The 14,148-nt window shown below is 45.8% G+C and overlaps 1 protein-coding gene across 1 annotated transcript; it reads right to left on the reverse strand.

Annotated features, from left to right (window-relative positions):
- Positions 1-4,893: 4,893 nt before the first annotated feature.
- Positions 4,894-11,615, reverse strand: LOC149280217 (serine/threonine-protein phosphatase 5-like). The gene is made up of 13 exons (XM_089500690.1): positions 11,495-11,615; positions 8,721-8,962; positions 8,444-8,591; positions 8,116-8,237; positions 7,878-7,943; positions 7,653-7,751; positions 7,317-7,422; positions 7,076-7,218; positions 6,138-6,225; positions 5,944-5,984; positions 5,677-5,855; positions 5,513-5,594; positions 4,894-4,956 (listed from the first exon to the last, which is right to left on the reverse strand). Exons 1-13 carry the CDS (start codon positions 11,598-11,600, stop codon positions 4,894-4,896), a joined length of 1,485 nt encoding a protein of 494 aa, XP_089356816.1. The 5' UTR covers positions 11,601-11,615.
- Between the last annotated feature and the right edge of the window lie 2,533 nt (positions 11,616-14,148).

The raw sequence follows: 14,148 nt of genomic DNA on the forward strand, positions 1-14,148 counted from the left end.
TATACATTATACAGGGCAGGCCAAACAGAAGCTCAATTGGGTTGGGCCTTCGAGACGGCAGAGGTTTTGTGTTTTTTTTTAGAGATTTAAGAAGCTTTTCAAAGACGTAAATAAATAGTTTTGGACGAAAGCGTGTTTATTTGGGTCTGCGGATGGGAACGCGGAGCGGACGCTACACCCCGTCCACTGGGGCTAAATGTGGCAAAGTGATCAAGTTAGTACGGGGGCCGGACGCCAGGCGCTGGGATGAATTGTTCTTATGTAACAAAGGAGACCTAAGTTCATCAAGTTCAATCGTTCCACCTGTCTTTCCCGACCCAAAAGAAGGCGAAAAAAAAGCTATAAAGCTATTTTTGGACTTAGGGGGAAAAAGTCAATCAGATTTCTCCTTGGATCAAGAACCTCTAAAATATTAATGGTTATTCGATTATTTATAGCCGGGTATGTCCCGATTTTACCATTTTTAAAAGCATCTTTTGCAGGTGAATTCTATTTATTACCCTTACTGTAAAGAATTTCTAAATGGAATGGCCTCCCAGCAGAAGTGGTAGAGGGTAATACAGTGAGGGTATTAAACATGCACGGGATAGACATCCGGCTCCTGAATCTAAGACCAGACCAACGACTGATTTGCATTCCTTACAGAAAAAACAGGCAGACCAGACGCGCCGAATGGTTCTTATCTGCCATCAACTTCTATGTTTGTAAATACATTTTATAAACCAGAAAAGGGCTCTGGAGGGCTGATGCCGGAGGGCGGCTGACGGTCCGAGGATATAACTGAACATAATGTTCCAATCTAGTATATAAAAAAAGCAGATTTTGTCCATTTAAATAACATGAAACGGATCAGAAATCCAGCGCAGATGGGGTTAATCACTCCCATCACTCCTGTGTTCCAATGGCACGTTGTGTTCGCTGATCTGAGTTTAAGTTTAAAAGCCTCATTGATGGTTAGAAACCCTTTTTGCGATTACGTTACAGCTGAGTGACCCCAAACTTTTGAACGGCCGCGTAGTCGCCGTCCTGACGAAATAAAGCATTATTATGTGATGCATTCATATAACTGCCGGGGGCTGACCCTGAATCTCAGGGTTTTCACACCAATCTCCAGATCTCAGGGTGACGGACCCGGCTGTCACGGTCGCGCAGTTGGAGGGGGTAAAAACAGAATAATTTAACCCTTTGAGAGCCAAAGCGCTGAACAACACACTAGTTCACAGCATTAACTAGAATTTCAGATGACCTCATAGGTACGCTTTTGTCGTTGGGGGGGTGTATGGTTAGAGCCGCCGCTAGGAGGGGAGGAGGTTTTATGTGATTTTGAGACCTATTAACAGGCATTAGTTAATGGGATAATGTCCCTGAGAGCCCCAGTAAAAAAACATGGATATTAACGTACTTTCCCATTACTTTAATATGCAGAAGCTGCAGCCCTGCTACTGCAGCTGCCCTCCTCCGTGGTCTGATGATTGGCTGCATATGGGACCACATAGCCATCATATGCATTAAAGTTCAAACGATGGATGGAGTTTCCTTTTAAGTAATTTAATGCCACATTTCCTGCTATTGCCTTTCTATACATATTCGGGGCCTTTAAGAACCCTGTGAGACCCTCATACCCCGCAAACATTCTGGGCACCTAGAAAATAGGGGCATCAGGGGAGGAAAAAGAGATCAGGTCTGAAACAGGGACACTCGGGAGGGGTACAACTGAAAAAAATACGTGGCGCTGAAGTGACACCTTCAATAACTTTATTCGTTCCACACAACGCACACAACCATTTCTCATCCTAACGGTGTCCCCAATATAAAGTATTGCTTTAATGGTTTTTGTGGCCAAAAAAGCGATTCTTGCCGTTATTAACTCAGTAAAAGAGATTTCTCGGCATCATCCCATGGGTTGCCTAGCAACAACGTATGCTTTTTCTGAACTGCCGGCGAGGTGTTTACTTGCGCTGTTTTTATTTATTGATTAATAAATAGGATTATTAATACCGCGCTGTTTATTAATAAATACGATTATGCAGAGATTAGTACAGGTAGTAGGACGGTACTTGTTTAATTTTGGATGGGTGTAAAAGTCAAGAAAAGTCCCATAAGGTTTGCCCAAAAGGATCTGTTTTCTTTAAGCAGCTTTTCCACGTTAATTTGATGAAATAAGATTCCACGTATTCCCTATTTGTTCCCCATTTAGCCGCCCCTCGTATTTTATTCAGAAAACACTTTTTTTTTCTTCTTTTTCTATTCTTGCCGTTATACCATGTAATGCATAGAGTGTTTACACTTAAAAAAAAACAATGTACACTACGGTTCAAAAGCTTGGGGTCTCCTACAAATTTCGAAAGAAACGCAAATGTCCATTAAAATAGCATGAAATAGATCAGAAATCCAGCGCAGAAGGGGTTAATGCTGTAAATGACTATTGTAGCTGGAAAACTATGATTTTTAATGGAATCTCTTCATAGGCGGACAGAGGCCCTTTATCACTCCCATCACTCCTGGGTTCCAATGGCCCTTTATCACTCCCATCAGTCCCATCACTCCTGTGTTCCAATGGCCTTGCTCTCTGAGAAAACAGCCCAAACTTGTATCCAGTGGTGTGTATATAACGTGAGGTACAGTAAAAATGTAAAGGTTATCATGGTTGTAACACGAATATGTTAAAAAATGACAAATATGGTCCTGTTTTTAGGGAATATACCCTTAATGAAGGAGGAGTTAAAGGTGCTGCTACAGAGAGCCAATATCATTCCGTCCGCACATCGCAACGCAACAGATTGAAATAGTTGAGGTGGACGTAATAAAACCCATTTATGGAACACTGATAAAAGGTTTAATAACCATCACAACATCAACCGCCAGACACAACTTTCACAACATCAACTGACGCAGTCCACGGGACTATAGAGACAGCATGTTCCAGCAACAACGCAGGTGGAGAAACTGTCTAGAACTGTGAAGATGGACATTTCAGGTTCTGACGGGCTCCGTGACCTAGGTTTGTGATACAAGCAGCCGGGGAGCATTAAAATTCCTTTTTTTAACAGAGGAGAACTTATTAAAACAATGATGTCATGTCCTACGGCTTACAGCTTGCGCACTACTCAGGCATGCAGGGAGCCGTAAAAATGTCACGGAGGCAGGTCTTCCAGACGTCATAGCGTTCTAAAATGCCTCGGCCAGCTCTCAGGTTGTTAAATATAACCTCTGAGATATATATTTATATTTATATATAGATATATATATACTATTAAAAACCTTTTAGTTGCTGATGACATCATAACCCAGCATGGGGTGACATAGAACAGACTTTTCTGTTACCCTACAAGAAATACTGGCCTGAACGATAAGAACCCAGCGTGCCGCCACACATATGTCATTTTATCAGCCGCTGGCTTTAAAGCGACAGGACCAGGACTGGACTCGCCAGTAGAAGGGAGACCCCACTACACCTTTACAACCCTGTTGGAGTTAATTTTGTCATGGATACTTTTGGCACCTGCCCAATAATCATATTTCCTGCAGAAACTATATAACAAATAATATAAAAAAATGTAAAATGAGCACTTAATTGGAAAAAGAACATCAGTGTAACCATGGGCCATAAAGTATTCAGCTTTGTACTTGCCGGACACCCCTGAATATTACGCGTACAAACAATATAAACAGCTCTTATTATTACATGGTGCGTGATATATTCTCAACGCCAGCAGATATAACATAATCTATGCTGTGCATGCACAAGGGGCGTCCAGCACTAGAAACGTGTGGGTTTTAAAGGATTTTTTCCTCCCTGTGAGTCATTGTGGTTGTTGTGTAATGAAGGTGTCTTTTGCTGATAAGGAAACAGAATGCGGGTCATACGTCGGTTTGACACCCATAGGGATGGCCTGATGTACTCCAAAGAAAGGCCAATATCACGACACCTGCCTATAGGGATCAGACTCTGGAGCCGTCCCGTGTCCTGGGCCGGTACTTCCTTCCGTATAGAAAATCCTCGTTCCCTCCAGGTGGCTGCCTAGCAAACCAGGGCCTGTAAGCTACAGTAACTGAGTGTTCATCTGCTGCCATCTAGTGTCCTCACCAGAGCATTACAGCCAATGGGGTGTAACATAACCAGGACTTTCCGGCAGAGATTACGTTGCTTAATTACATAAAGGGTTAAAATTAATGTAAAGAAAAAAACACACATACGCTGAATGGCGGCTCTTCCATGTATTTCTTCTGGAGGCCGGACTCCGGAACGAACGCAGCACGCGCCCAAATTCACATACGTTTGTAGAAAGGGCTGTGTGTCATTGTCAGAGAGGGACGTTTTATAAAGTTTTTTGTTAAAAAAAAAAAAACTACATAGAAGACTGATAGGAGTAGAATTCAAATACAAGAACTTTATTTGTCCCGCATTGCCCTGACAGAAATAAATTAAAACACGCACAGTGGGCATGTTGATTGGAGACTTTATTAGAAGCTTGTAAATTACAGACAGTGCATGGGTGATGTATACATGAGAAGTTTTCAGGAAGGTGGGATACACGTAAGGATATATAGGAGGGAAAGGGGACGTATGATTATTGTGCGTTTCTAGCCAACACACTCCCTCACACATACACTGACACTCGGCCACACACGTGTTCCTGACACTCGCCCAGCCACACGTCACTCGCAGACAGCGAAACACGCACACGCCCAGATAACACGTGGCAGATTGTTCCCGGATCCTTCCCCTCATATGTGTCTCATTTACAGTAATAAAAATATTCCTCTTGTTTCTCTGTAACCTCTCCTACTCCAGAAGGAAATGGGGAAAACCACTGACAGCAACCAGCACCCCCCCCCCCCCCCCCAACTACCCCTCCGGGGGGTAACTGCACCAGCAGCAGCGTCTTCCTCTTACATCATCCCCATCTGCAGCAGAGAGTTGGCGTACATCATTGGCTTTACATTGGGGTGCGGCTGTGGGAGGCAAAGTGCAATCAATAAAGACACGGCTGAATACTCTGCAAATGGCATTTAAGGTAAAAAAATGCTTTTCTCTGAGCATAAAATCCAGCGCTATATACAGAAATTTTGTTCCAATAAACTCCCTTAATCAGCAGACCCGGAGGCGGCCATTGCTGTCAGTCATGTGATATTTTGGGTGACTTTCCCGGCTCAAACACCTCACCGAGCTGATGCTTTATGGCAATGCTAATGAAGTCTGTTCCTCCGTAGACTTTCATTGGCCATGGTGTCCACCCGGTCTATTAAGACAGAGCCATTCTATTGTCCGTCTACCAGACTGGGCTACGACAAACAGGGCTAATGACTACTTATATGAAATTGCACAAAAACATTATATTCAGCAAAAAAATATTACTGCTTTGAAAAAGAAAACAGCCCAATATTTTTTCTCAACTTATTTTAAGCTGAGATTAGTAAAGAAAATGGCCGGGGGTCCCCTTTAGGCAGGAATAGGCTCTGCTTACTAGAATCTTAATTCTTACTGATACAAGGGCACGTCAAGACTCACCACTGCCTCAAACTGATGGAATTTGGGTTTCAGGTCGGAGCCGCTGAGATGTATATATGCACCTTTGTTACCCATCTGATCACTGAAGGAAAAGAAAAACAAACTCAGAAAGGGGTGAACCCAGAGGAGACGTCACTGAGAGCGAGCCGAGGGGGGTCTCTTACCAGTAGTTGGGGGCAGAGAAGACAGTCACACACAGACCATTGTGAGCCACCTCATACCCTTCCGCTTTCACCTCATGACTGCGGATGATATAATCAAGGCCGTTCTCCTCCAGGAACTTTCGAGTGACATCGGGGCCAAACTGACAGCTCACGCCTCGTTTACTGGTAGACCTCCCGTCCTAGGAGAGAAAAACGCACCTTACCCATCGTATCCGCAGAAAGCACCAACTCTGGCCCTTAGCGGACAAGGAGGTCAAAAAACATTACCTGCGGCTGGGGATCCGACCACAATAAATCGCACATGGGACCTGCGGAGAAAAAAAGGAAGCTTTGGTGTGGCGGAGTCAGAGAGAGGTTCGAGTGTGAGTGGAGGAAGTTACAGAAATAAATTTAAATGTATTTACAAAGTAAGCAACTGCAAGAGAAACAATGAAGGAAACAGAGTGATATGAGTTATTAACCTGAGTCTGGAGGCTGACGGTTCCTTTCAATACTACGAATTTGATCCAAAGTCACCCCGTCGTCTGAGAACAGCCCGCCGTGCATAATCTACCGGAGCAAACACAGACAGGGCTCATGAGGTCTACAATAACGTGTAATCACGCTGGGTACGGAACACACAAACCGTTCTCACACTGCTCATTCATTCATGATCCTTTACACTGTTAAAGAATGAATTCTGGGGAGGTTTTTAACCATTCAAAAGAGCCACAAATTATGTGCTGGACGCTGAACTTTAACCGAGTAGGTGGAACTGCACCTCAAACAAAACCCTTAATCCCACATTATGCCTGAATAGACCCACAAAATGTTTTCTGATAATGATCTTAAGGTTGTTCTTAAAGATGTGACTATTCAGTGTATGGAACATGCGGTGAAAGTCCCAAACGCGGGAGGTTCCACTTATTCTGCTACCCGAGGCAGAGAGCTGGATGATGCCGCACCCAGCCAATTAAACTTTAATGAGCCAATGTCACAAAAATAAGTCACAGCGTGCCCCGGGGCGAGAAATACAGCAACTTCCACCAAAAATATTTTTAAATCAGGATTTCTAGAAGTAATGGTGGCTGCAACAGCTGGGACATCAGTCTCACAGACCCACCTGCGCTGCAGCTTAGAACCCAAAACTTGGAACGTTTGGGGTACCCGAGAACCAAAACATCCATCAAAAATCTCAAAGGATAGTATTTCTGCTGACTTGATTAAAGATACTAATAAACTTCACTTCAGTTGGAACTCTGACATCTCCAGCAAAGACAGCACACGCTCTTTCATTCATAAAGTATGTCGGCGGGATACACCGGCCGAGAAGGCAAAATACAACAAAAGTAGGCATATTAAAAAAAAAAAAAAAAGACCGTTACGAGAATCCTTACACTATGGATTTATTACGCCTTACCAGCACGCGGTGATTGACGCACATCGCCAACGGCAGCCATTGGAACACCTCACTGAACAGCTGGAACATCTGAGTTGAGTATTTGGCCTTCACCTCGCCCTCGAAGCCGTACATCTGGTTCATGGTGTCCGTCTCGTGGTTTCCTGAAGGAGAACACGTTGCGGAATCAGCTCATAGAGAGAGTCAGTATGCGTTGTCAGCAACACGACTAGTAATATGGACGCGATAAGCTTCGGCTCACCTCGCAGCAGGTGGAAATGAGCCGGGTAAAGAAGTTTGAAGCCGCATAAAGTCACAATAACTTCTACCGAGAAGGAGCCGCGATCGACGAAGTCACCGTTAAATATCTGCAGGAGCTCAGAAAAACAGCCACGGGCCGTGGGCAACGAGGTAATAACCAGGAAAGGGCTTGGCAGGATGATGGAATATTTTCCCTTCTCCCTCCCATGACACGGTCCTGCGCGACTCAGCACCCAGGAAGGGCACTGATCAGGGGAGAAAGTATCCCGAGGTGTCACAAACAGAAAAGGAAGAGTAATAAGGGAGGACAAACCAATAGAAGCCATTAAAAGGATACATATGGATTACTCTCAGACGGGAGACCATTGAGATGGAATATGTTCATTAGATCGTAGAACTGACCGTGCGTATCACCGCAGACGGTAACCTTTTCAGACTGCCCAAAAAAAATTAAATAACGGAAATAAGAATAAGTGACCAACGGGAGGGGATCAGCACGGAAATAAAACTGGGGGAAAGAAATGGAATTTAAAAACTAGTAAAAAGCGTAACTTGTACAAACCTTTTCTACAGAAATCTCAACCAGACTGGGGAGTTTAGACAAAATCTCTTTCACTTGTACCAGGATCTGCAATACAGACATATTTATACATCCAGGAATCAGCACGACACTAAAGAAACATCAACGCCACAACGTAACACAACGCGCGGCCGTGATACAGTCCCGTCTGGGCTCATCATTTCTGTATTAATTATGCCCATTCCTGCTCGGACCCCACACCACGAACGCGTTTCTTTACCTGGTACACACACTTCCGATGGAGCTTCTTCTGATCTTTATAATACTTCATTAATTCTGACATAAAATCCAAGGTGACCTTCCCATCCTGTAGCTGCGGGCCTGTATACTCATCTTCGATAGCTGTGAGAAGGGAGAAGAGAGAAGAGAGCCGTCACCCTCTATAGATTCAGTACTGCAGGACCGTCCTAACCGAACCCGGCACGACGCGAGAAGATACTTGGTTTCCCGGCACATTACGTCGGGCGTCTCTTCCTCAGCCCCGCAAACGCAGCTCTCCGCCGTACATTGGCTTGCACCCTCCCGCGGCTCTCCCCGCCATCTCTTACTCATTCCTTCGATGTCCAAGGAGTCGACTACCGAGCGGTTGTGCTGCTCACACGCGATCGCCCGCTCAAAAGCTTTCTGTCGGACCAACTTGCCGCACTCCTGAAACTTCATCTGGGCGTCTTTGTCGTGGGGGCGAACTTTAACTACCTGTTAGAGACAGCCGACAAACACAGGGAATGTCCCAGGAATCAGAAGAAAGGACAAAAAATATATATATAAAAGACGACACAGGGACGCAGTGACAAAAACGGAGATTTCTATCATTCCGTGTCTCACCGTTTCGTAATCTTTCAGCGCAGCTTTGAGCTTCCCTAGCGCCATATTGCTGGCCGCCCTCCGGTAATAGCCCTTGATGTATTTGGAGTCCAGCTGGATGGCTCGGGATGCGTCGGCCAAGGCATAGCCGTAACATTCGGTGCGGAGATACGCCAAACTGCGGTTGCCGTAGTAGATGGCCGTGTCGGGGCTGAGGGCGATGGCCTGGGTGTAATACTGTACAGCGCGGTCATAATCCTTCACTGGGGGAGACGAGAAACGAGAAAGAAATATCAAGATTCCATATTCCAGGGGAAATTCTTCCTAAATCTCTTCTGACCTCCAGAGCTTCCCAACTCACTCGAAATCACAGAGTTTAGGAGTCAGACTTGGATAAAAACTGCCCATGTTTTGGCCAAAAGCCCCTACGGTCCGATAGGCTGGGATTATTCATTAAACGGTGCAGCCGCATCTCAGCTCTTATGTATTTATGAGCTTAGAAGGACATTAAAGGAAGTCTGAGAAGGTTTTTTTCCCCAAGTAATAGTTTAGTAAAACGATGAAAGGCCTGCGGACCAGAAACCATACGGACACGTCTTCCAACGGACAGACGGATGGACCCTACATATACCGTACCATCACGCCAACAGCCCGATCCATACAGAAGTCAGGACGCTAATGGTTAGTGTTTTTAATACCGTATTGGCTCGGATATAGGCCGCACCCTAAAAGTTAGGTGCTTTTTTTAATGAAAAAGGTTTCTGCCGCCCCCCCCCCAGATATACTGCCACTCTGTCCCCAAGATGCCCCCCCCCCCCCACCAGACTTACCGGTGCAGACTCCACGGGGTCTTGCGGGGCCGGCGGGGGACATCTACACATAACACTTCCGGTGCCGGCACTTCCGCCGTGGGAAGTACCGGCAATGAAGATTGTTCACGCAGACGTTCACCGGCAGCGGCGATGCGAGCAGAAACAACCTCCGCTGCCGGCACGTCTGCAAGATGTGCATTAAAAATCTCCCTTGCTGGGACTCCCCCCGTGGGAATTGTTAAAGCACATCGAGCAGACGTGCCGGCAGTGGAGGTCGTTCACGCTCATCCCCGCTGCACGTCTGCGCGATGCGCTTGGACAATCTCCCATGCCGGCACTCCCCCCGTGGAAAGTGCCGGCAGGGGAGGCTGTCTGAGCGTATCGGGGAGTAGGATGCAGGTCCCCTGCACCGCTGCGGGGGATCTGTATCCTAACCCCGCTGCCTGCCCGGCGCCCAGAACTGCATGTCCCCGGCGTCGGGCGCTAGACCCCGAATATAGGCCCCACCCCCACTTTAAAGACTTAAAGTGGGGGGGGAAAGTGCGACCTATATTCGAGCCAATACGGTATTTAGCACAAAACTAGTTAAAATTTGCCAGTTGTGGATCTGTGCTTTCTGTGTTTATGACTCTAGAGTCATTATTAATATTTATCGTTTTCTATAGCACCGTCATATTCAGCAGCGCGGTACAACAGGATTACTCTGTATAGGCATGGTTCGTTATGAAATAATTTGGAAGCGACTGGACATTGAGGGATTGAGACAAACAAGAGAATTACTCTTACAGCAAGTATCCCGTGAATTAAATTTTTTTTTTTTTTTTTTACACACTAAAAACAAAGTTTTAAAATATTGGGCTGATTTACACCGGTTCAAGTTTTCACATCATGTTTCAGGGAAGCTGCATATCAGCCATTTGTTGGAGTTCTCACTCTGTTATCTGAGCCCAATCTACTAGACAAACCCCCGACTTCTTATCATACTGCCTGTGGGGAACAATAGAATGACTCAGTCTTAATCACCCAGGTGGACCACGTTACTAATGAAAGCCTATGGAGGAACGGACTTCATTAGCATTGCCATAAAGCATCAGCTCAGTGAGGTGTTTGAGCTGGGAAAGTCACCCAAAATATCACATGATGGACTCCAGTCAAACTCTTTTCACTAGACTGTCCAGCTCACTTCGCTCGCCGAGTACATTCTGTCAGACACGTCGATGGCAGTCCGTGTTTCAGGCCCAGGGTCGAGACCACGTTTTGCTTCATATAACATATGCACTTCCAACGGCACAACACGTGAGTGAATAAGTCCATGAACACATAAAATCAAAATTAATAAGTATTACAATACTCAGTAAATATTTAATTTATTCATCATTATTATTAATATTTATTGATTAAAATACTTATTTTATTTCATTTAATCACCGGTTCTGGTAAAACATACATTTACCGCGCCAGGCGTCGGACCTTCTGAGATATAAAGTTCATTAAATCAGGACCTTTTGGGATTTTTTAGGCGTTAGACTCGTGGCCGGCTCCGTGTTTAATTAAAAACCCTCTTTCCTTCCCAGATAATTGTGACAGGGGGCATTTGGAATGATTCGGCACCAAAAGCACGCGGGGTTTGGGGTTAACGTGTTCAGAGCCGTCCGGTAGGAACAGAAATGGTTAAAGTGTAAGAATCACTTTATAGTAACGGATGTTATAAAGATCTCAGGACAGAATCCTACATGTGGGTGTCACTGATGACACTTTAGGTGTCATGGCTCCTGAGATTTGCCCAGCCCTGGGGTAAATACTTTTATATTGCATGGCTGTATACAGACTATGATCACAGATACATGTAATTACAGACATATACATATATACATATATGGAGGGTCACAGTGCCCGTCATGCGAACATGCGGGCATTAAGCATGTGCACACAGCGATCCCAGCAGAGTTTAGTCATACATCTCTAGGGGTAACCAGTTCTTACCCCGGAAGTACTCGTTGGCTTTTTCTTTTAACTCCTCTGCAGTCCTGTCCCTGGTGCTCTCAGAGCCACCGCCTTCGGTATCCGCCGCCCGCTCTCCCTCCGCCATCTTCACGCTGCCGGTCACTGTCAGTGCGTCACCAGGAGAGCGACATCCGGCGGCCACATTGCGAGTGGCAAAAGAGACGCGACGCGGCGGCCATGTTGCGGATGTCAAGTGCGTTGCCAGGTTAGGGGAGTGGCGAACCAGCCGTCTTGCGGAGGCGGCCATGTTGAGAGTGGCAGGCTGTGGGCTGTAGACAGAGTCATTTTGGAGATGGCACTTTGGCTACTAAGATGTGCTATTGGACCAAAAGGGGAAAAATTGTCCCAGTTATTTTTTTGGCCATTCAATGTGGGTATACCTGGGGACTTTTAGCATACTTGGGAGCTCTCTGGGTTTGGCTCTCCAAATTCATCTCCCATATTGCATCATGTGAAATTTTAAGATAAATCTTCATGCTGGCGGCACGTATCATGTATTAGCTCCACAACGTATATTAAGGCGACAAATGTATTTATTTATTAACTAATAAGCTGTCGGAGGCTTTATACGGCCAAACTAGTAGTTTGCTCACCAAAATTTCCCTTAAAATGTACAGCGGGAGACGGAAAAGGAGAAACGAAAAAAGAGATCAGAATCTAAAACTAGAGGGTCTGAGGCTTAGATGGAATATAAAGTATTGTTTTGTGTTTTTACTGAGAGTTTGGGAAATAAGTGGAGCTGCCTGCCAGCAGAAGTGGTAGATGTCAAGACCAGAGTGATTAGGGGAAATCAGGAAAAAAGGGCAGAATAGATGGGCTGAATAATTCTTATCCTCCATCAAATCCTCCATGTTTCTATGTATACATTTTCTAAGAATGCTCAGAATCGGAGCAGGGAGAGCGCGGTGTGGGAAGCACCGGGCTGATACACAATGGAAACGCTAAAATGCCTTTAATGAATAAATAAGAAATCCAGGTTTGCCGAGAATTAAAACCAGTAATACGTTTATGCGGAACGTTTCCACGGTCAGGGTTTGGCGGGGCGCGGCGTCTTCCCTGCCAGCAGCACCGAAAGAGGCTTTAATGGAGAGACGTCGGCCTGGGAGGCGCACGGAGATCGTTTCTTTACCAAACGGTCATGGAGTAGACTGAACTGGAGCGCTTTAACACTGGGGAGAGAGACGAGTGCAGGTGAAAGGTCATATTTAGTTATATATATTATCTATCATGTACCTCACCTTTATATTTATTTACCACACTCCGCTGTTAGATTAGAAGGGACTAAGAGTGCCCACCCATACGTTCGCATGCTTCATCCTACCGGCATCGCTAAACATGATGAAAGGCAAACCCCGGAGAGCTTCTCCTGCAAGAAGTGCTGAGCTGGCCCTGCATAATGCATAGTCAAACCCGCTAGGATGTCTTCTCCCACATTGCCTATGCGTTATACAGGCCGGCTCAGCCCTTGATAACACCGAGCGACACCGGGGAGTTAAAACATTTTCTCTCGGCACCCAGCGCCAGCTCAAAGTAAGCTATGCGCAGACTTGGCACCGTCCTCTACAGTGTTAATGGGCCGATTTGCGGAGTTCCATGATTTTTTTTTTAACCCATTGAGCCGCGGCGCTACAGGGAATGATTGGTCCCTTGTTATGCAGCAGTCAGCCTAATCCAGAATATGCCAAAGCATATTCACGCCTGTCATTTGTCTTATATTGGTGGACGGAGGCTCCTTTGGGACACATCGCCCGCTCCATGAACCCCGTCTCCCCCTCTGTCACTCGCTCACCAGTAGGGTTGTCTCTCCTGAGCGGACATCTCTCTCCACAGTTCTGCCAGCTCCTTGGTGGCTGTGGTGGACGCTGTACCGGGATGAGCACTGAGCGGAAGTATAGAGGTTATCTAGAATCTGCCATCACCCCCAAAGCCCACTTTCCCCCATTCTATTCCGGCTACATCTGATTCTTTCTCAGTACCTCAGATAAGGTTTTCTGTTCACTCGGCAGAACATAATAAAGCCGTTCACGCATTTCTTCCGGAGCTGCTGCAGCCGCGAGAAGCCGCGGGATCTTCTCTTATGTCTTTTCCCTGTTTTTCCGGACTCTTCGCTGGGTCTAGCGCAGGGCTCCTGGGACGCAGAATAGACACTGATTCTATAGTCACATCTTCCAGAGCGCCCGATGGATAATGCATTCATTTTCAGGCGGTTAAACCCCCCCATGTGCATCATGGTAGACTGTCCCTTTAATCATAACCACAGCCTCGAGGCCCTATCTCCTGAAATACCGTATAGATTATACGCTTTATTCAGCAGGCTTTGCTTGAGAATGTTTTGGGTCACAAAGTCCCTGTTTTCTCACATTTTATACAAGCGATTGGCTGAAGTTCAAATCTGAAAAGAGTTTTATCCAGAAACCGGCAGTAAGTATACCGCTGCCGCTGCTCTTAACCCTTCACGGGGGAACAATAGAGACACGGCTTACTTAATAAATAAATACACTTAATAACTAAATTGAGCAGGTTAAAGAAGAGGATACGGGGATGCGGCTCCCAGGCGGCAGCTATTTTTTAAATGGCTGTGGTTGCGATTAAAGCTCCCTAGACGTTAAAAGGAATGCTGATGGTCTCAGGCA

The sequence above is a fragment of the Sceloporus occidentalis genome, unplaced genomic scaffold, assembly GCF_023333645.1.
Source record: "Sceloporus occidentalis isolate IW3139 unplaced genomic scaffold, rSceOcc1.0.p SCAF_157, whole genome shotgun sequence".
Classification (NCBI taxonomy): domain Eukaryota; kingdom Metazoa; phylum Chordata; class Lepidosauria; order Squamata; family Phrynosomatidae; genus Sceloporus; species Sceloporus occidentalis.